This window comes from Calidris pugnax, unplaced genomic scaffold (genome assembly GCF_001431845.1).
Source record: "Calidris pugnax isolate Ruff unplaced genomic scaffold, ASM143184v1 scaffold18, whole genome shotgun sequence".
Lineage (NCBI taxonomy): Eukaryota > Metazoa > Chordata > Aves > Charadriiformes > Scolopacidae > Calidris > Calidris pugnax.
The window spans coordinates 17,138,990-17,161,668 of NW_015090812.1; the positions used below are offsets into that span (position 1 = coordinate 17,138,990).

Below are 22,679 nucleotides of genomic sequence, written 5' to 3' on the forward strand. Positions count from 1 at the left end.
GCTTTCTTTAAATGCAAATCAAACAAGTGGCTAATAATGATGAAAAGCATATCCATAAACACATGGAAAAATTTTAGAAAATGAAAGATACTTATGTTTTTGCTTCTTCTTGATTGAGTAACTGACTGGATCTAGTGTAGTTCCCAGCTACTACTATTATATATAACACAAACTTTAATGACCTTTCATTATTTTTTGTCTCAGCTTTCTATTTATGCCTCTGGTTTTCCCCTTGGGCTCTAATCAAAGGAAAGAAATCTGGATAAAGAACAATTGCGTTTATTCTGTGCTAGGTGAAAAACCAGGAACGTTCTATTATGGCAAAGTTTTATTCCTTTTAATAATTCCTGCTGCTGCAGAATATGAAGGGACACCTATCGGGAACCAAACTCACTTCAGACTATGAAGTACACAAATACAGTATACAAGCTATTGTGTTTTAAATACAGCGATCTATTATTTTTTTTTTCTGATTCTTAGTATGAGTTCTTGTTAGGTAAATTACTGTTACTATATTTCATTTTGTTATCTTGAATAAAACTATGTGTACAAACAGGAAATGGAAAATCAAAATGTCAAGAAAGATCAAGGACTCAAGGTGCTGAAAAGTCAGTTAACAGAAGAAACGATCAAAGTTAGTAAGCTCTTTGTAATTTTCAATTAATAAAGTTTGCAGTAACGGTGTGCTTCCTTTTACCCTCTATAGGAAAACTATATTAAGGCTGCTTTATAGAAATTTGTCTCACATAAGTATTTCAGAAGTCATTAGCCTGAAGTTTTTCCATTTTTGGTGGTTTTTTTTTTTTAATTAAAAGAAGTATGATGAAACCTGCAGTAAGAGATTATGCAATGCATAATTGCTTTATAAAATTACTGTAGTTACAAATAGGGCAGATTTGTGCTTGCTGTACTCTTGAAGTAAATCTTTATCTGCAAAGATAATGTTATGTAGGGTTTTGCTCTAGATATGACTTATATTTTAGACATACATAATATTATAGCATTGGTTTGCCTGATAGATATTTTCCCTGCAGCGCTTGCAACAGTATTTTAACAATTCTCATGGGGTGATTTACCACAGTCAGGTTTCAAATGGTATTAAATCTTCAGGATATCTCTAGGAGAAGATGCTGGGGCCTGAGCTGGTAGCATGCTCTTTCTGAATGTGCTTTGGACCAGTTTTCTGTCTAAGTGGCTTTGTAGTGTTTGGGATGTTTCCCAAGATTTAAAATTAGGACATATTATTGCTTCTCTTTGAAAAGCTCTTGATTTGGGTGGAGAGGGAGGTATACAATCCAACGTGGTTTAGAAAACTGGTGGCATTGAAAGTGTTAGCCAATCTGCACAATTTGACACAATTCTTGTTGTTGAGACAAGTCTTCTTAGCATTGAAACCAAACAATTAAGTTTAATTACTATGGCTTAAGATGTTTGGGGGTTTGTTCATTATAATCTTCACCTGTTTGAGGTTATAACATATTTGTTAGAGATTACTCAAATCCAATTTAATAGTAAAAGGGTAAAATATATTAGTAGTGTTGACATTGCTAAAAGCTTTACCTTTTCATTTTGGTAGAACACAGGCACTGTCTGTCAGTGCAGAAAGGAGAAAAAAATGCTATTTAGTAGCTTTCTGAGATAAATTGTATTGAAATCTGAATGTTATTTTTGAAAAAGACTTGCCACAACTCACTTATGATGATAATTCCAAATTTATACTATTCTATATGGAATAAAACATGGTGGACTAATGATTTGGTAGTGGGCATATGTTTGCTACTAGCTACTGACAAATTTTAGCTACTGGCAAATACTGGAAAATCTTCTCTTAACTGATAGTCTCATCTGATTTAAAGACAGTCTAAAGTATTGTAATATGACTTCACAAATAACTTTAATTTCTGAGTACTACTTCAGTTTTTAAGTTTATGATAATCTTCTATGCCTCTTTTAATTCTCTAGATAAAAATGTAGGATTTCAGATGTTTTGCACAAAGATATGTTTTCACACTTTTTTTGAACTAGTTAATAAACATTATGCAATGCAATTTTAAGTAATCTATTGCATTCAACTAGGTGAGACAACTTGAGTCAGCCCTAGACGTATGTAAGGAAGAAGTTGCGCTGTACTTGAGTCAGTCACAAGAAAATAAGGAGATATTTGAAAATCAACTCAAAAAAAAGTCTGAAGAGGTAACAGCTTGTTTTAGCAATTTTTCTGTATTGCAGAGAACACCTGTTATGAATGATTTAATCCAAAAGTGTCTGTGAAATAAGATACAAAACATTTGCTGGGAAACAACTATATATTTTGTGAGGGGAAAATCATAACTAAGAAACACTGGATAAGCTCAAGGAAAATAAATACCAACATGAATGAATTGTTGAGAGACGTAACAAAATCAGAATTCGGTGAAAAAGCACGGGGAAAAAAAAATGCTATTGCAATATAAACTTAGGTGCACGTAATTGGTTTGTGTTTCAAGTACCTTAATGGGGAAGAAGACCTGGGCATAAGAAAATTTTTACTTCAAGCCCCTGAGTTTTATCATACTGTCCACTGCTACATGAAAGCAAGAAAGAATTAAATAAAAATTCATGCTAATAATATTTAAACCTACGGAGATGACTAACCACATGAACTAACTATCATAGTAGGCTGTTTGTGTCAGTGCTGCCCTCCCTCCCTGTACAGGAGTAACTGGATGCAAATCTGTAGTCTGTGTTAGGCATAAGCCTGTGATACATACTGCTGCTTTCTAAGCCCTAAAATCTGTTGTTGTTGTACTGCATATGAAGAGACTGGATGCTGTGTGAAACTCAAGGGAAGCAAGTGAGGCTTTTTAATTGTGAGCAATGTTTCATAAGTAAGTGACAAAGTCACTACTTTCACTTTGGGGTGAGCAGTTAGTGATTTTTTTTTTTCTTTTTTTTTTTTTTTTAAAGAAGCTTTTTTTTTTTTCAAAAAATTCTTGGCATTCATCACTGAGAAATTAGGTCATTCAACATGTGACAAGTTAGGCACTCAGAGTTCCTGTTTTTTATTGGAACGATTGTAGTCATAGGGGCAATAGGAAATAAAGAGGAGGACTGAGAACAAAATCTCAAGGGGAAAACAAAGACTTTCTGAGAAATATAGTAAGAAGAGTGACAGAAAGAAAAGTAGTTCAGTAATTTAAAAATGGAAAATGTTTGTTATATATGTTTTTAAAATATTGACCAGTTTAGGTATATTTAGAAAGCAAGAAGTCAGAAAACTGGCTGATAAGTTACTTCTTTCCTCACTTTATAAAGCACAACTCAGTGATGAACTATGAGATGTGTTATGTACTGTTGAGACTGTAATGCAAGTAAATTCAGAGCCAGAAGTTTTATTGACTCATAGGTGTGATTCTGTGCTCATTGAGAATGAAGAGAATAGCTGATGAAACTGCAAATAAAAATATGTTATTGTAATGGAAAATGAATATGTTTTCAGGTCCATTATTTACAGAAAGAAATAAAACTAAAAAATCAGAATATTCAGGACACAAGTGAACAAAATATTCTCCTACAACAAACTTTGCATCACCAGCAGCAAATGTTACAGCAAGAAACTATTAGAAATGGGGAGCTGGAAGATAATCAAATTAAACTTGAAAAACAGGTACAGTATGCTGAGAAGTGTTTACATAAAGGCAAATAATTAAATGTTTTTATAAAAGTTTTTGTAATACCCTTAAAATCTCAATGTTTCTTTGGCAACTGAGTTGATTGTTATTATTTTAGATATATCTAAAATAAAAGTTTAGTGGTTTGGTTTATCTTAAACTAGGTTCTGTGCCATTAGAAACCTTAGCTAGCATTAGAGTGGCAAGTACTTGGAAAATCAAACCCTAGACTGCAATTAAGGAAAGGCATATTGAAATTCAGAAAGTTAAATCTTGTTATATTTACTGGAAACTATTTGTCTTTCAAATGTGACTGCAAAGTTCTAGTCTTAAATTGAACGTACATTGAATGTATTGAATGTGAATCTTCCTATATGAATTGCAAGAGAAAGAAGCATATTTCTTTGGTATGTAATTTAAAAGTACCAACACTTTTTAAATACTGTTTTAAATAGGTATCCAATTTGGAACAAGAGCTTCATAAGCAGAAAACATATGCAGAAGATGAGTTGAGAAAGGCAGAGGAGAAACTTCGCCTAGCTATTCAGGAAGCAGATTTAAACAGACAGAAGGTGGATGAACTTAATAGTACAGTCAGGTAGGTTTAGAATAACTGAGAGGTATGTTCTGTCTCTCTATGAGCATAGACTTGAAACCAGAAGGGAAGTTTCTCGCTAGCGGAGGCAACAGTTTCTCCAACAGTCTTCCAACGGAATTAATGCATGTCCAGGCAACCTATTTAGCCTTAAGATAGCACTTCATAATGCAATTCAATTCATAAATGTATCAAGTTGCTTGTAATTCTAGATAGCAGATTTTAGGAGTGCCTGGTAGTCTATAAGAATATGTTTTTTATTGTGAGAAAAGCCTACTTAATATGACCCTTTTATTTCTATTTTATTCACAAATGCTTGTTGTCTTAGAGCATGTAAGGACGTACATGTTGCTTTTATTATTACAAGGTTCATTTTGTTCTGGCTGCTTCTTCTATTTAGACAAATTAAAATGGAGATGGATCAGTGCAAGAATGAACTTACTGGTATGGAAAAAGAAGTAGTGCAATTAAAACAAGACTGTGAAGACAAAGCAATGCAGATAAATCAGTTGGATATTACCTTGGAAGAAGCACGATCAGAGCTCAATGACAAGGCCTGTGAGGGTAATGTCTCTATTGTGTTTTACAGGCTTCCTTTTATCATGCTATCTCCCTGTCTGTATTAGACTAGACATTTTTTCTTTTTCCCCTGTTTTATAATCATGTATATGAGAGTAAAAAATATGATAATTTTGATGGAGGGGTCACACTTTTAATATGTTGGTAATGCTACTGTTTTTAAAATAAATAAATAAAGAAAAAAACTAAAAAACCTCAACTCCTCGAAAGCATCAACAAACCCACAAACTTTATTTAACCTACCTTTCCAAATTCTCACTTTTGTGGGATGTATCTTTACCCCAGGTGAAATGAATAAGTAGTTTTCTCTGTAAATTGGTAATGCAGACTCTTAATGTGGTAATCAGACAAGGCACATAAATTTAATAAGGGCATATGCTATTTACAAAACTGCAGCTCTTTAAAACAGACAGAAAACCCCACGAGAAAGCCTATGGAAATATCATACTTTCCAACCCCCCCTCCTCCATTTAATTTTACCATTCTTTCAAACCAGAGTCTCGCTAGTGATTCTGCTTGAGTTTTCCATAGCACTGCATATTCAGTTACTATGTTGTCTCTGTACTTGCTCCTTGTCCAAACATTTTTAGATACATCCTCGTACTTCAAGTCAATTATAGCTTATGAGTTGAATAAAAAAGCAAAGACTTAGCTGACGAGAAAAGGTGGTTGTATAACCTCAGAAATCACTGTTTTTCTAGATTTTGCTAAAAATACTGATTCTGAAATTTTTTTATAAACACAAGCGCTAGTAGACAGCGGTGTTGCATAAAAGCCCTGATCATTAAATATGTTGTGTTGTGTGTGTAAAACAGTGAATGATTTAGAAGATAAGCTGCTTCGAAGTGAGGCTTGCCACAGGGAAGCCTTACAGAAAATAGTTAAGCTAGAATCTGCATTAGAGAATGCACATGGAGAATTGAAAATCACTTCAGCACAGCTTCATGAATTGCAAGATGCGTTACAGAAAGCACAGTCTTCTCTGGAGGAGAAGCATGTTGCTATCATGGATCTAACAACAGAGCTCAGGTAATCTGGTATCTTTTCCTTCTTGAAAACTTACTTGTGTTAGTTTTTCTTTAGGAATAGTAAGTAGTTTGGATGGTTGTCTTGTATTTTCTTAGCAGCTCTCCGTAATTTTTAGGTGGTTTGTGGCTGTAAGATAAGTTGATACAGTATCTCCTGAGCTCACTTAATTTCTAAAAGTGGTGCTGAATTCTTTTTTGGGAATTCTGTTTTAAAATCTGCTAAAACTTTCTGAATTCCAAAATTGTGAAATAATTGTAAGAGGAATTACTTTCTTTTATAGTGAAATTGTCTAGTTTCCTTTCTTCTGTGCTATTCTTTTTTTTAAGAACATGTTGTCCTGATAACTAATTAAATAACTTCAATAAAAAAATTTCCACCTGGAATATAGTTAACAGAATTATTCCATTTGGGCTCATTTTTTTTGCAAACAATTAGTTGATTCACATTTTTTAAGTAATAGATTTCATGATCTTCAAGCTGCATGCCTGAAGATAAGCAACTGAATGTGCATTAAGCAATTAAACATATGAGAATTTCAGGTATTGCAAGGGAGAAATTGAAGACAAAAACCAAGAACTCCTTGACATGGACCACGCATTGAAAGAAAGGAATTGGGAACTGAAACAAAGAGCAGCTCAGGTCAGATCACTTTAAGTATGTTACTGATAATTACCCTGTTATGTAGTAGATAACTTATAAAAAGTCTTCTAGGTTTAATTGCCTGCACACATAGTTCCAAACGGTACTGTTAATTTAGTGTCAACCTCAAAACAGCTTTATGTTACTGAAGCCTTATGGTACCAGGAAAATCAGGTTGTGCTCTCCTAAGGGACCACAGAGTACTGTTTTGATAGAACAGAAGCCTTGTGCAAACCCATCCCATAATTCTTCCTTAGTGATACAATTACAGGACAACTGTTGTTATCCTGTTGTTTGATAAAATGAAGGAAAGATCTGCACTGAAGTGTGCTTGGAGATGACAGATTCCTTGTTTGCACTGGAGCATATTTGATTAGCTCTAAAGCACCTCTAACCTCATACTAATTTCACCTCTAAATGTGAAACAGTACCTTTGTTGTGAATAACTTTCTGTCGCTCATTTTCAGTCTTTTCGTCTGGCTTCAGGATTTGATACCCATCGTGGCAAAACTATTATTCTGTCACTTATAATTAGCCTTCTAATAGCTGCTTCCTGCAGGAGTTACCAGTCTTTCTATCCAAGAATGTTTAAAATGCAGAGAGGAGGGGTGGGGATTAAAAAAAAAAAAAATAAAAAAAAATCTGCTGAAGGAACTGGCACTGTAAGGAGGCCAGACCTTCCAATAGACTTTTGCCACAATACCCTGTGAGCAGCTCCAGGAATTCAGCAAAGCAATGGGATTTTTGTTTGCTTTGGCAATACATGGTGCTTTCTAACAAGATGGATTAGTATACTAAGCTACTCATTATGTTGCATTTAAAATGAGAACTAAGTTTGTATTCTGTGTATCTGAGGGCCAAACATATTCAGTTACGGACTTTTTCCCCTTTTCTCTTTGTGTTTGGCCCCAACTTTGTAAGTGAGATTTGCATTTTTATATTGACTGCTTGAGAGAATATTCTTCAGACTACAAAGAATTAATTTAATTCCTTTTGCCGTCATTTGTAATGTTGCTTCTTAAAATCTGCATACTAATTCACAATAAAATAACTAATTTTTTTCCTTTTTTTACCTCTAGATTACACAGTTGGATATGACAGTTCGTGAACATCGGGGAGAAATGGAACAACAAATAATTCAATTAGAGTGCAATTTGGAGAAGTCAGAGTTAGAAATTAAGGAATGCAATAAACAGGTAATTCTTGCTTAAATTAAAAATCCAGTTTCCCTAAAAAAGGCAGCTAGTTCTATGAGAAAGTCTGGTCCTAGGACACAATACCCAGCCAGGTTTAAACTAGAACAATAAAACTAATTCTTCATTGTAGGGAGAGAGGAAGGTATACCTCAATGTACCTGCAAAAATATTTTGTTTGTCAAAATTAAAAATTTTGCAGGGAAATTTTGCAGTATAAAAATGAAAATGTATTCTTTTGCTTGATGTGATATAGCTCCCAAACCACTGTTTTAATAAAGGAATATGGTGACAAAATAAGAAACGAACAAGGCAATCCAAAGTCAGAGGTAATACTGATGGTATTTGTGAGTTTTTTGTTTGGGGTGGTTTTGGGGTTGTTTCTTTTTTAATTGTCCTGATTTCAGTAAAATATATGTTCTGATTTAATTGAATTTGCTGTTCAGATTGAGAACTTGGAGAAGAAACTGCAGCATTCTAAAGATGAACTTCGTGAAAAAGAGTTTGAATTGCTCCAGAGAGATCAAGAAATAAATCAGCTGAAAAAAAAAATTGAAAGAAAACAACAGAGCCTAGAAGCTCTTTGAAAAGGTAAAACACTCCTTGGATACACAACAAACTCTAAATTTTTAATGCCATTACTGTTACTGTCTAGAAGGAATGATATAATTTCTCTTTAGAATAAAGAATTACTTCTCCCCAAGTAATTGTATTCTATATCCTGTTGTTTGCTGAATCTTAATCCCCTGAAGTTAAACCAGTTGAATGATTTAAAAATTACAAATTTAATGGCACATTTAATTGTCTGCTTTTTGGAGAAATTTGAATATTGATTATCTTTAGTAACCTGATGTTCTGGCTATGGACATGGTTTTCTCAGAGAAGTCTTCTTTCTGTAGAGTCACTGAAAGCGTCTGATCTGTATTTTAGATCATGGGGGTTTGGCTCTGTTGCAGCTCAATGAGAAGGTTGTTTCACTGCAAATTAAAGCAATGTCAGCTCTTCCATCTTGATTTCTGTTAAAGGTTATTTATGACAGTTGAGAACAGGACAGTGCCTGCTGCTACCTTTCACACATCACTAACGTATTTCTAACTTTTCCCAAGACATTGGGGATGATTCTGAAGGAAGGGATTTCCTCGCTAGCTGCTGTACAGCTGCTGACTCGACCCTTCCTTTCCAGACAAATTGCCTTGTAAGTCATTTTGTGAATTAATACCACGTAGGGGGAGGCCCAACAATGTGATAAGAAAGGCTTTGAAAATAGGCCTATTCCAGTCATGTTCCTTTAGAGATTTGGGATGAAGGAAATAAAATTTCAAGTTTATTTGCATTGTATTAAAGTAGATAAAACACTGGATTTCAGAAGCATTCTGCATAAAATATGAAATATATTGCAGAGGGGTTCTAGCTCTGCTTAGAATGTGATATGGTTGCTTCTTTGTTTAAAAACTGTGTATATTAACATGATGTAAGAAAATTCTTTCTCCATTAGTAACGTATCACAGACTGACCAATCTTCCAAAGGAACTTTCTGTCCTAGTTCTAAAAGCTCTAAAAACTCTATTGCCTAATCAGTCTGGGGAAAAGGGGAAGTGTGTTTGTGTGTGTTTGTGTTTTGTCTGGGGGTATAGTCTGTCTCATTCATGACTTGATGATCTTTAAGGTCCCTTCCAACTCTAACCATTCTATGATTCTTTTTCCCCTTAATACACTACCTTCCTTGCTTATTACAGGAAATACATTAATTCAGGGAAGGAATTGTTAGCTAGGGTTGGTTTCTGTCCTGGTCCACTCTGCCCTTTCAGGACTCAGGAAATAACCAGATGACAGATTTTTCAGTTGAATCATTCCATATCTGCTTTAAACTGCAGTGAAGATCTTCTAACAATACAGCAATCTGCTACCCTTAGAAGTTGCAACTATTCCAAATAAAGGAACTGGAAGCGTCTTACTGAGCATTCAGAATGTCGTCTTCATTTTTCTGGGAAATTGAAGTAACTTCCTGTCGTGGTTTAGCCTCAGATGGCAACAAAGAATCACGAAGCTGCTCTCTCTCTCACCCTCCACCCCCAGCCATGAGGGGAGAATCAAGAGAAAAAAGGCAAAACTCGTGGGTTGGGACAAAGGCAGTTTAACAGAACAGCAAAAGGAACAAGAAAAGAACAATAGCACTGATGGAGGAATATACAAACACTATTACACAACCTGGGAGCCCCAGTCTGATCACAAACTGGGACTTCCTGCCCCCTCCCCCAGCCAGCTCCCAGCTATAGACTGGGCATCCCTCACACAGGTATGGAATACCTGTGTCCTGGCCAAAGCCTGGGGAGAATTAACCCTATCCCTGCCAGAAACAGCACATTTCCTTAACTTAAAAATAAACCAACCCCAAAACCAGGTTTGACTTACAGCAAATCTTAGGTGGAGACAGTTCCTTACTGAAATGAGAAATAAAATTATTATAAAAATGGTAAATGAAGTAAGAAAAAATTAGTCCTTACAAAGATTGATTAAAAAAAAAGAGCAATTTTTACATTTTTGTAAAGTAAAAAAAAAAAAAGAGAAGTTATTGTAATACTATTTCATGCATTAGCCGTAAGCTTATTATATGCTACTTATAGATGTCTGTGTACTCTATTTATAACCTTCCTTATAAAGAATAAGCACCTAGCTAAACACGAAGAGACACAATGTAATTGCTTTTGTATTTATAATTACCAAGAGCCATAGTATTATGTGATGTTAGCAAATCATTAGTGGCTGATATGGTCTCTGTTGTGCCACAGTACTGGCTAATGTAAACATAGCTGCTGTGGATTGTATACTAGAGAGACTATTTTGTTGATCGCCTATATACTCCTGTTTGGTTTTTTTCTATAATGAATTGTCAAATAATGATGTCCTGCAGGTAAGCCTGTTTTTAAGGGATGGGGGGGGGGCCAAACCTCTAGAAATTAACCAAAATACTATGTTTGGCTGCATTCATTTCTGTATACAGAATACTTACGTTAATGTTGATAAGAATTTCCTCACTTTGTATTCACAGAAATCATAAACTTTTTTTTCCACTTGATACCTTGATACTGTTGATAAGGTTTTTACAAATCATTAGAAACTTAAATTGTTAGGAACTTAACACAATAATGCAGTTCACATGAAACCTTAAGCCTTACACAAAGGAGTTGTTTCAAAAGACAGTGCTCCTTTAAACTGTATAAAAATTTTTACATAGATTTGTATGTGAAGATTTCTTTTCAAAATATTCTGCATAATATTTTCCTACATATCTGCTAGAACTTAACATATGTTGAAAAATTTGTAAATTATGCTCATTTTGAAAACAAATGCATGTCAATTACAAGAACAGTGAAGAAAAAAAGCATTAATAACTTCAGTCTAGAGGGGCAGAACTTGAGAAAGCAGCCATGGACTTGAGACCTGCAGCTAGTTTTCTTGAATTTGTAAGATAAATTTTAATAATGAAAAGTAACATTTTGGTACAAATGGATTTTGATGTGGCAAATTGAGTATAGAAGTTTGAAGTGAGGTTCTGATCACAGATATTTTGTTTCAGGGGCAAGAATTGTGAAGGAATGTTGCCCGTTGGACAAGCAGCAACCCAGGAATGCTGTTGCTGACATCATAATCGTGCCTTCAAATAGGAAATTTTAACATTGTATTTGTAAATAATGGCTGTAGTTATTTGTACTGATGCAAATTACAACCTTTTTTATTTTTCCAACTGTTTTTGAGATTATTGCCTTGATATAATAGCATCTTAATATATTTTTTGAGAAGTAAATTTTATTAACTGTTTTGGGTTGCAAGAATTAATTTCAGATGTCATTTTTTCCCAAGGATTTTAAGCTGTATTTGTATTACATCTAACTTCTAATTAAAAATGCAATGATATTACCTTATTAACAACTTTCTTTTTTTTCACACATGTACAATGTTGCAGATGCAATATCTTACTAACATTGACCTGCTTGTAAGATGTTTTAGGACACTGATTTGATCATAGACACTGGCAAAACCTGCTTGCTTTACTCCAAGCAGTATCTTTCAGATGCAAAGTGGTGTGGTATAGGGCCATAAAACTTGATTATTTTTTTTTTGCTCCCAAACTAAAATCCATACAAATATTACCATTGATTAGAATGCATAGTTATGGTGCCATTTTAAAATATATTTATTTCCAGTTTTCCAAAAATACTACAATATTTAGCAAGTATAAAAGGCATGTAGCCCCTCTTTCTAACACTTTAATATTTACATGAGGGTCAGAAACTGCAAATACGGTTATGAGGCCTAAATCTGAGTCTAATTAATGCAAAAATTACTTATGTACATTACAATGTGTGATTTATACTTCAGAAAATCAAGTCAATAAAAGCAGAGGAACGTAATTGAATTTATTGCAATTTAAAGATTAGCCCTAAGTTAAGTGTTTTGTGTATTAAAAGCCTGTCTCAGCCGAAAACCCCATCTGTTGTTTTCCAGCAGCTCTGCAGGTGCAAATGTGTTAAATTCCTTTACTGTATCTGCAAGCATGTTCCACAAATGCAATCGTTCTATTTTAAATGGTTGTACAAAACCATTTTCTACCATTGACACGGTCAAGATACACTCTAAAGTATTTCTGCAGTTTCAGATTATTTTGCTATTATGAAATATAAGAACCTATTTCTTATGGAAATAAATATATTATTTGTTTCTATACTAAATGAAAAACATTAGAATTAGGTTGGCCAGTGTAAAAATTGTAAAATATTAAAATACTTCATTTTTTTTTCCTCTCTTTAGGCAGATCAGTTTGCCTTCAGGCTAGAAATCTATGCATCAAATTTCAGACAGTTTTATTTAAAGCAAAGGAACATGTAAGCCCTCCTTCAAACACAGATTTCAAGTGGAAAATATAACCGATCTGTAGCTACGGTTGCATCACACCAGTAGTGGAATTCCACTAACGTAGTGTTGCATAAGGCCTTGCTTGCTCCTCCTACATGCACTAAATATAAATGTGCACAAGCAGCAAAAGCAATTTGCCTAATATCTGAATCAGCTGAATAGCATTTGCTCTAAAATTGTGTATCTGGATACTAACTTCTCTGGTAAAACTGTGGGTCAAACCCAATAAATAAGTAGAATCATAATTACATTTTCTCATTAACTTTAGATGCTGTCTTGCTATTTTGTTGATTGCCTGAGGAGTTAATGATTCCAATTACACTGTTCAAGTGAAAGGAGGGACTTTTTTTTCCCCCCTAATATCATAATTTCAGTTAATATTTCTGTAGAGTCCTACTTTTCTTGAGTTACTAAGCAATTTACATATGTGCAAATCCTGGAACACTGAGTTCATTCTTCTGAACTGCATTGCATTAACATGGGGTTACTGAATCTTGGAAAACATTTTTCTATGTATAATGGCATTGCAATCAGCTGAACGCTCTTCAAAAGGCTAATTGCTTATTAAGGTGATTCTTTTTCTGTCACTCAGGATGGGTTATAAATTTCACAACAGTCTGATTTTCTTTCTGCATGCCATATGCCTACAGTTACTGTATGCCAAACACAAACTGCAGCAAATTGCCAGTCCAAATGTCCCCCTGTTTAATCCCAGGTTTGTGTGCAAAGTTGGTGGAATATTTTCTCCAAAACTAAAATGGAGTCAGGCATCATGATGGTTCTGATTTTATTTGTTTTGTTTCTTTTTTTTTTTTTTCCAACTTGTCAATTGTAGACTAGAAAGTGTTCAAGGAGATTTCGGTGTCAGCAAGGATGTAGTGAAGCTGGTCTGTTGGTCGTCTTCCTGGCTGCTCTCGGCCGCTGGCGCACTTGCCTACTTTCTCTGTTCTCCATTGGGAACGCTGCCAAAAAGAGATGAATCTGCCTAAACAACTTGCCTCTTTCCAAATCCACATCCCATTTTTCAATTTATGCTTTCCGTAAAGCCTATTAGGACTCTTATAATAGCAAGGCCTTGGGGAAGGAATCCATTTGTCATTCTGTTGCAAAAGAATGAGGAGGGTGCTGTGAGCATGGGAAGTCTGAATGCCGTTAGTGGTGGGGTCCTGTTTTGGGTGCAGTTTACTTTCCATTGATGTGAACAGAAAGCTTGACATGACAGGCTGTTTGTAAAAAAAAAAAAAAATATCCATGTAGCTTACAAATATCTCATTTTAAAGAGTAATCAAATTTTGTAGTAAATATAGTCCATGTTGACGATGCGGATTATAAACTCATGCAGGAGCATCTGCTCCTGGTTTTGTCTAGTTGGAGATTATCCCTTAATCATGCAGGGTCCAGGTGTGCATTTTCAGACTTGTTGACTCAGGAAAGCTGGAGACAGCATTAAAGGCCAATGACATTATACCATAGCTACATTCAGGTTGTTGCGTCTCTGAACAAGAACTGCTTGAACCACCCAGAGAAAAGAATGGCGAGAAGAAATGTCCTCATTACAGGTTGCTCCTCAGGAATTGGACTGGCCTTAGCTGTAAAAATGGCAAAAGATGAACAGAAAAGGTTTAAAGGTAACAATGTATCTGTTCGTTATCTTTTTTTAAAAGCTATTCTTCAAGGCAGTACTATTTTTTTTTTTCCTCTGTGTTTAGCAGGTGACTGTATTCAGTTTGGTGACTTGTAACGTTTCCCTCCTCCTACTGTCATGGAAATACAATACACTGAAAATATTCTACTTTCTGTAAGCAGATGATATTTCTGTACTTGTATTGAAGCCAAACAGCTACATGAACTGAGTAGTTTACAAAAAAAATCAAACCAAAACCAAAAAAAAAACAGTGGTATAAAAACAAATGGCTGAAAACCTGTGCAGTATGCAACCTTGGATATACATTCACTGTTGTAGTTAGCTTTGGTTCTGGCTACTAAAATTTTGGTTGGAGGAAACATACATGCCCATTTGAGGAGTTCTTAAATTTGCAATTTTTTCCTTAAAGTATGTTTCTTTATTCCAACACTGTGTAGACGTAAGAGGATGAACAAAAGGGCTGGGATTTGTCTTTCTGCTGAAAAATGGGATATTTGCTATGTTTGGAAATGGATGGCAAGACAAATACAGTAATCTGTGGAAATTTAATTTCTCATACTTACTCTCTTTATTTTACTGCCAACTGACTGGATGCAAATTCATGGTTTTCTGGGTAATTAGGCCACAATAGAGATAACTGATTTGGATTTTGAGAAGTAGCTTGCAAAAACAGATTTTTGCAAACTGAAGGAAGTATCTGTCTTCCACCTTTAATAAAATGATGGTTGTTCTGCCAAACATGATGGTAATTAAAAAAAAAAAAAAGGTGATCTGGAATCTAAAATTAGATTTTAGGTACCTAAAACTAATTCAGTGGCATAACTTGATGCCCATTATTTAAAATTTTGGTGATAATACCATCTTCATATGTTGCATATTCTTTGTGTGCATGGAAATTTAATTCTCCTTTTGAATTTCTTGAAGATTTCAGAACCAGGCTCTGGGAAATCAGTGGCAATGTATGTTGAAAATAGATTATTTCTACTTTAGGTTTTTATCTGATATCGAAGATACGGATGTAAGAGCAATGTTATTTAGTACTTCTCAGTGAGACAGCCACAAATAAAGTTTTATTTCTGATAACTGTTGCTTCCGCTGTGTTGCAGTGTATGCCACAATGCGGAATCTGGCCAAGAAAGAGCCACTTGAGGAAGCCGTAGGTCGCAGGCTGGGCAAAACCCTGGAAATTAAACAACTGGATGTCTGCGATGAACAGTCTATTAAAACTTGTGTCAATAGTATCCCCGACAGAAGGATCGATGTCCTAGGCAAGTACAGGATGTCTATGAACAGATACCAGTTTTCTATTTAACAACTTCTCAAATACCCTGGAGAAGTTTCATTACTGTATTTTTAAATTATCAAAGTAATAATAATTATATAGTGTATTCTATTTAAGATTCTTAAGGCTTCACGCAGACTAGAGTAGATTAAATCTCACCAGGCTCCTACAAAGTAGGGAAGCTTGTTTACCCTGCTTACAGAGGAGAAGCTTGATCATAGAAAGGAGTCTTGGATAAGATGATAGAATTTTTAGCAAATGTGAGAACTTTTGCCTAAATTGGCATCTTGTACAAGACTTTCTGTCCTATCAGTGAAGCATAACCCTATTTACAATGAAGGCAACAGCTGCCTGTGCTGAGAAAGCAACAGAATTTGGGAATTGGAAAGTAAAAGAACAAATGCAAAGAAAGTAAAGGTACTTTCATTTTCTATTGAGAATTGTAATTCTACTATACAAGTCATTCAACAAGAAGTGCTTTCATATTTTTTTTGCTAGAAATAATTATTAATATATTAGTAAGATGGAAATTGCTTACACCATCAACTATTAAATCTTCTCTAATCGAAAATTATGGACCTGCCTTAATTTTGATTAATTATTAAAGCACTGCTTAACAAGCTTCTTCTGCAAAATGTATTATGCTTCAATTTGACATACTAGTTGTACTGCAGAATGACAGTTCTACCAATCATTTCTCTCTTATAAATATCTAGGAGGCAAATAAAAATCAATGAAGTGTGTGCTTTATTTTTGTTTTGTTATTTTTCTTGACAAGGTGAATGTTAAAAAAATAAAACGAAAAGCAGACCAAAATATGACCTGGTCTATCACCTTTAAGAATAAATTGAAGAATTCTGTTCATTCCTATTGACTGTATCCTATAATTCTTAATACTGAATTATGAACAAATATAGATCATTCTCAGCTCATTTGCCTGTAATCCTTTTATAATTTAAAGACAAAGGACTAATCAGAAATAAAATAGTTAAAATGCTAAATATCAGATGATTTAAATTGGATTAAAAGCATAATTAAAAATAAAAAAACTATGGCTGTTTCAAGTGTATTTGCAAAGCATTAGTGACAGAGTAATATCTTTTAATCCTTTCTTTATGGATTATTTAAGGATCACTTAATCCTTAATTCTCATTTTGCTTTCAAGTAATGATTACAAGCTAATGTTTATGGAGATTATTGCTTACTGTTTTCTTCCATTTTCTGCAGTTAGCAATGCTGGAATGGGGCTCATTGGACCTATTGAATGTCAGACCATAGATGAAATGAAAACTGTGATGGATACCAACTTCTTTGGACTGGTTCGACTCCTGAAGGAGATTTTGCCTGATATGAAGAAAAGAAAGAGCGGGCACATAGTTATAATAAGCAGTGTTATGGGAATACAAGGCAAAGTTTTTTTGTTTGTTTGTTTGTTTGAACTAAGAGTTCACTATTCAAAATCTAAAGCTTACCTCTTTTCATCTGGAAAAAAAATAACGTAGGAGCTAGCGTATCTAACTATCGTGCTTTGTAATGCTGACAGGAGAGTACAGCACTTAAACTACAAGAACAGCACTTAAACCTGATAGTTTTTATGCATCTAGGTAGTATGTTACCACACAACTACTCTAAAGACATTTTAACAACAAAACCTGCACAGTGATTTTTCCTTTAAAATTTTAACTCAAACTGTAATTATTTTTATTTATTTTTTTTTAAATATTATTTTATTTTTATTATCTGGAAAACAGGGCTTTGTAGCATTATGTTTCTCTTTCCTATTGGAAAAGATAATAATAGAATAAAATCCAATCATGTCCTGGACAACTGTACCGACTTTTTTGTAAAATTTCTCCTCTCATAAAACTCCACAGAGTCTAATTTTAGTGACATAATTATGCTCCTACTCTTGTGTTCCATCTCGTCTAGCAGTATTTGTTTCAATTATCCCAATAGTGGCATTGGTCTGACCAGGATTATTCTGGTGAGCAAGGGACCTAAATCAAGCTGCAAGAGTTGTTATTGTTTAATACAATACTTACCATCCACCTAAATGGATCGATGTAGTGCTTTTTCTAAATCACTTAGACACAAGCTGGATCTCTTGAATAATTATATTTCCTGCTTTGCACTCAGCTTCTGTGATCATCTATAGCCTATTAAAGTCTTGCTGATAAATAATGCAGATGGTATTGTATGTACAGACACTTTCATATCTTAGACTAAAAACATTTAATACCATCCAAAGAGATGACATCATCAGCAGGGAGGAAAAGCATTAGTCAAGCATCCTTTCATAGAATGAGCAATTTTGAGAATCTATGCAAAAAATCAGTATTTGGATTGAGTATTCCCAAGGATTTTTCTAATGTTTTCCCACCAAGAGTGTAGAAATTTTAGGAAAATACAAGAGTTTTAAAAACTAAACTGTTAGTATGTTGAATACAATCCCATTCTCAGAATGTTTTGTTTGTACCATCAGGTATCTTATTTAATGACGTTTATGCTGCATCCAAGTTTGCTGTGGAAGGATTCTGCGAAAGTTTAGCTATACAAGCACTCAAGTTCAAACTCCAGTAAGTATCAATCCACTGGTGTAAACTGTATTTTAGATTAAATATATTCAGAGCTAGCAAACAAATTTTTAAAGCTTGCTGCTATCTAGGAGAAACAGATTGAAGAACCCATGGAAATCATACCTACCTCACAAAAGGCATAGAAATATCTACATTCTTCACACTACATAAGCAAATAAAGATCTAGATGCTAAACTAAACATGTTCTCATGAATAGTTAAAGGCTGTTCAGCTTTGGATAAAATACAGTGTATGTAATACTTCTGAAATCAAATTTTTCTGTGCAATATCATAGGAATAAAATTATAGTATCAACCTGTACTTCTTAGGCAATTCACAGATAGTTCAAGGGCTCATGATAGAGAGAGAGAGCAAGTGGAAATCCATCAGAATGGAACATATGGTGAGATACCTCTAATGACAGCAGGAGGGAGGAAAGCAAGAAGAATGTGATGCACCATTTCCTAGTGTTTAAGACAGTAGTTAAGAAAATAGTCTTGTTTATTATGTGGGGGACTCTGCGGTTTGATTTGTCACATGCACATTCACATTTGTGTAATTCTGCTACTATTGTTTGTGTGAAGTCTGATTGCTCAATATCCATTGCACCTCTGTGTGCCTAAACATTTAGCCCTTGTGCTGTGGGGGAAGAGACAGCCGCTGTCATGGGATCTCAGAGACAAAGAGGCATCCAAACTGTCATTTTACATACTGCTCTGAAAAGTTTGGAGGGATTTAAAATAACTATATTGTAATGAAACATGAGATATACCAGATAAGATTTCAAGACTATAAGATCCAGCAAGAAGGAGGTTAAAAAAAGAAAGCGGAATGGGAAAAGGTCCAGTGTGAAGAGTGATGCTAGAATTCCAGCAAGAGCTGGAATTCTGCTGTCAAGGTCAATAACTTGATTCAGTTCTAAAGAGAAGCCTGATCAGAACTCAGGCCTAGGAAAAGATCCTATCCCAAAGAGTGTTTTGATAAACGTGGTGGCTGGGAGTAATTACTGCCTGAGAAAAGAACCGGGAAAGAACTGAGAAATAACTGTATTTCAGTGATTTGCTATAACACGCTACTGAGCAAAATAAAATTTTCCAGATTTGGCAGCAGCCAAAATCTACCCACCCACGGCAAAATTCTCAACATTGTATTTTATTATCATATTGTAGAGAGATCTGGAATTATGTAACGCTGACAGCCTGACAAAAAAATCCATGTTTGGGTAATTCCCCCTTCTTTTTCAGTTACTTCTAGTATTATCACAAGAAAGCTCTAACAAAGAAACCTATGTAGGATTTTGTCCAGAAAGTAATGAATTTATAATATTTTAATTAGTTTTCTTAATATTTGGTAAGTTCATGTGCGAGACAGCAGGTAACAACTGCGCTTACTTCTGCCATGAATTAAGTTACAGCACTTCCCTGAAATGCAGCCCAGGCAGATTTCTACTACTACACATGCATGGGCAGGAGCGTGAGAACAATAACGTAGCATGGACTGCCCTAACAGAATGTACTGTTTAATATTGCTTGCCTGCATGTACTCATGGTGCAGCTCTTCCGTATTCTTTTTTGAGAAGGATAGAGAGGTGTATTTCCCACAGAGGATAGCCAATAACCAGTGTATCTTTGCTTTTTAAACAGGTTAAGTTTGATTGAACCGGGCCCCGTGGTTACAGAGTTTGAAAGAAAAGTGTTTGAAGATGGAATGAAAATGGATCTTTCAGCTGCAGATGAGGAAACAGCTGAGATGTTTACTAATATTTACCTTAAAAATTACAAACAAATTTTCCAGAGCCTGGGACAAAGTGCTGAAGATGTTGCAGAGGTAACTCATCAACAATTCTCCCATCTTCTTTTTTATTGATTTTTTTTTTTCCTTTGTAATTTACAAATGCACTGGTTGATTGGGGGGTTTTGCTGGTAGAAGCATTAGATTTAATTAAATTTAATTCACACAATTTAAAATTACTTTTAAAAACCCAAGAGAATCTCAGGAATTTTAAACCAAACCCTTTAGAATATTAAAAGAATGTTCATTTTGAAGCAGTGAAGACAGCCGTGAACTGTAATTTAAATAACACTGAGGTGTTAGATTCATTTATCTGGTGAAGTCTGGACATTCTGCAGTGTCACCATACATCTACACAGGGTTCCCACCACTGTTTACAGCCGCTCTCCTCTCCGTCTCACTAGTAATCCCACTGCTAATGCCAAATTCACTCCTGCAGGAAGACAAGTTTAGGCAAGCTGTGGAAGGGGACAATGATTTCAGGTGCTTGCTGGTAAAGAACAGGTCGTTCCCAGATCTTCCTGCAAAGTGCACTGTTCTGATCCTTTCCCAGTGAACGGTAAAAGAACGGATCTACCTACTGTGGGCATACAGGCATAATTTTGGAGGACTAATTATGATACTTAGGTGTAAGGTTCTATCACCATAGTACAGATAAACAGAAATAGGAGTAAGTAAGAAGTACTTAAAGGCTTAAAAATATTTTAAGAAAAAAATATAATGAAATTCCAATAAAAAGATGTAAAGGTTTTACATAATTCTAGCACTTCATTCTTCTACTTTTCCTCTGCTTAACTGAAAACTAGGTTTTAATTTATAGTTTTGTAAAGGCTCTTTAACAATTCTGTTTCTCATTCTTGACAGCATACGGTAAAGATAATTCTTGCAGAAAATCCACCATTTCGCCATCAGACCAACACCTTGTATACTCCAATGACAACCCTAAAATATGCAGATCCAAATGGAGATCTACCCATTGATATATTCTACAAAATGGTTTTTCATCATGACAAAATCTTCAGTGCAAGTCTTAACTTTATCAAGTTGCTAAGGTGGAGAAGTAGAAAGAGCTTTGACCTGGGAAAACCCTCACAATAAGGATGAGATTATATAGTGCAAGTTGGAATTACTTGTTGTAGCTACTGATAATGCAGTGTGCTGTTATTCAAATGCCTTTGCTCTCTAATTGTGAAAATGCATTCAAGGTGTTTATTTGAGCTTAGCTAAGATATTCAGCTCAATGCGTGTATCTTGAACTTTACAGTTTGCAGAACCTTGAAACTAAAATCCTCTAACTATAGGTTTATTCTGTTTAGTGTTTGCTTTTTAGAGAGATCTGTTTTCATGGGAACATAAACATTGACTGATACTTGGATATTCGCTATTAACCCAATCCCCTTCACGTCTTAGAGTATAATACATACTGAAATGTGTATTGTATGTAAATTATTTAGATTGTTAATATTATAAAAATATTTTAACTTTTTACTTATTAAAATGTAATAGAATTAGTATAGTAATCAATCACAATAGAATTCTCATTTTCAGAAAGCAGGTCTATTTACCAGTAACATAAAAAAAACACTCATCAATCTTAAAATGTCACAACTAGAGTATTTATGACTCATATGTATGTTATAATATTCTGAACATGCAGCGTTTACTGGCATATTACACATAGTGGACAATAAAACATTTTTTAAAAGCATCTCAAAATAAAATACCTTCTTACTGTCTGGCAACTACTAATTTTTTTTTGCAAAAATAACGAAATATTATCCGGAAGAATAATTTAAATCCATTAAATGCCCTAAGTGCCTTGAGCGGCTGAAGCTGAGCCACAGGCTCTCCTTTTCCAAGCCATCCTAGTAAGAACTTATTAAACCAAAATTCTAGCATGAGAATAAGGTCTTTTCCCTCTCTTTCTCTCACCCTAGTCCTACAAATCAGCTGTGACTAAGCTGGGGGCCTGGATTTAAGTGCTCTTCCTGCATGGCATCTTTGTTCTCTGACCTCCAGCCTTGCCTCTGGGTGCTGCCCTAGGCTGAGATGAAGGGCCAGTGCCCCTCAGGCCTCTGGGCTGCAGTTTCTCAGCACGTTCCAGCAGCAGCCCTGGCTTCACTTGGAGAGCCTGGCTGGAGCTCACTGGGCATACAGGAATTGGTGTTCTCTTTCCTTGGATACTTTCTTACTAAGCCTGAATCTAACTCCGTGCTGGGACTTGCCGCGGCCCTGCCCTGCCTCTCCCCAAAGGCCAGCTGAGGGGAGCCAAGCAGCCCCTGCGTGGGCAGCTCCTGTGGGTATCACACACGTCGGGTAATGCTGGGCTTGCTCTGCAGTTGTGACCCTTTGGAGGGGCCCAAGGTGTGGGGGTGCACAGGGACCTCCCTAGGACCGTGTGGGAAATGGAAGGTGGGTAAGCAGGACTGTAAACACGCTTAAGTGACCTGCATCTGGGGTGCTGGAAAACACATGTATCACACTAATCGTTGTTTAGTCTTGTGTGCTCGACAAGTAGAACATGTACACTCAGATAACACGAGCCTCTGATGGACTCAAGAGGCACCTTATCAGACATGCCTGAGATTCCCGCCCTGTTGTCAGGGAAGATCAAGGTGGAAATACAGTGGCAAACTATGCCTGCTTCAATCCCTGAAATACAGGCGAGAACGGCAGTTTCGAACGCTCTCTCCAACAAGGATCAAGCTCTGTGGTGCCCACATTCCTGCTTGTATGCCTCTGCCCAGGTGCTGCTTCAGAAATCCCCTGCTTCATAAGGTATCGAG

General features: G+C 35.3%; 2 protein-coding genes across 3 annotated transcripts in view; both read left to right on the top strand.

Annotated features, from left to right (window-relative positions):
- The window catches only part of CCDC18 (coiled-coil domain containing 18), a 29,161-nt gene extending 13,837 nt beyond the window's left edge, over positions 1-15,324 (top strand). Inside the window, exons 16-26 of one of the 2 annotated variants that reach the window (XR_001411669.1) lie at positions 557-634; positions 2,077-2,193; positions 3,479-3,646; positions 4,106-4,248; positions 4,646-4,809; positions 5,640-5,853; positions 6,393-6,492; positions 7,572-7,688; positions 8,132-8,276; positions 8,792-8,880; positions 11,263-15,324. Coding sequence is in view for 1 of the 2 variants with exons in the window: in XM_014939529.1 (XP_014795015.1) it covers positions 557-634; positions 2,077-2,193; positions 3,479-3,646; positions 4,106-4,248; positions 4,646-4,809; positions 5,640-5,853; positions 6,393-6,492; positions 7,572-7,688; positions 8,132-8,272 (1,242 nt within the window). In the remaining variant the exon portion in view is untranslated. The remainder of the gene's footprint in view (positions 1-556; positions 635-2,076; positions 2,194-3,478; positions 3,647-4,105; positions 4,249-4,645; positions 4,810-5,639; positions 5,854-6,392; positions 6,493-7,571; positions 7,689-8,131; positions 8,277-8,791; positions 8,881-11,262) is intronic. The other variant, XM_014939529.1, reaches the window with a different exon arrangement.
- On the top strand, positions 12,563-21,584 carry LOC106886518 (retinol dehydrogenase 8-like). Its single transcript, XM_014939530.1, has 6 exons — positions 12,563-12,568; positions 15,351-15,512; positions 16,754-16,933; positions 18,009-18,102; positions 19,746-19,929; positions 20,758-21,584. The coding sequence occupies exons 2-6, from the start codon at positions 15,362-15,364 to the stop codon at positions 20,989-20,991; spliced, it is 843 nt and encodes a 280-aa protein (XP_014795016.1). The 5' UTR covers positions 12,563-12,568; positions 15,351-15,361; the 3' UTR covers positions 20,992-21,584.
- The last annotated feature ends 1,095 nt before the right edge of the window (positions 21,585-22,679 follow it).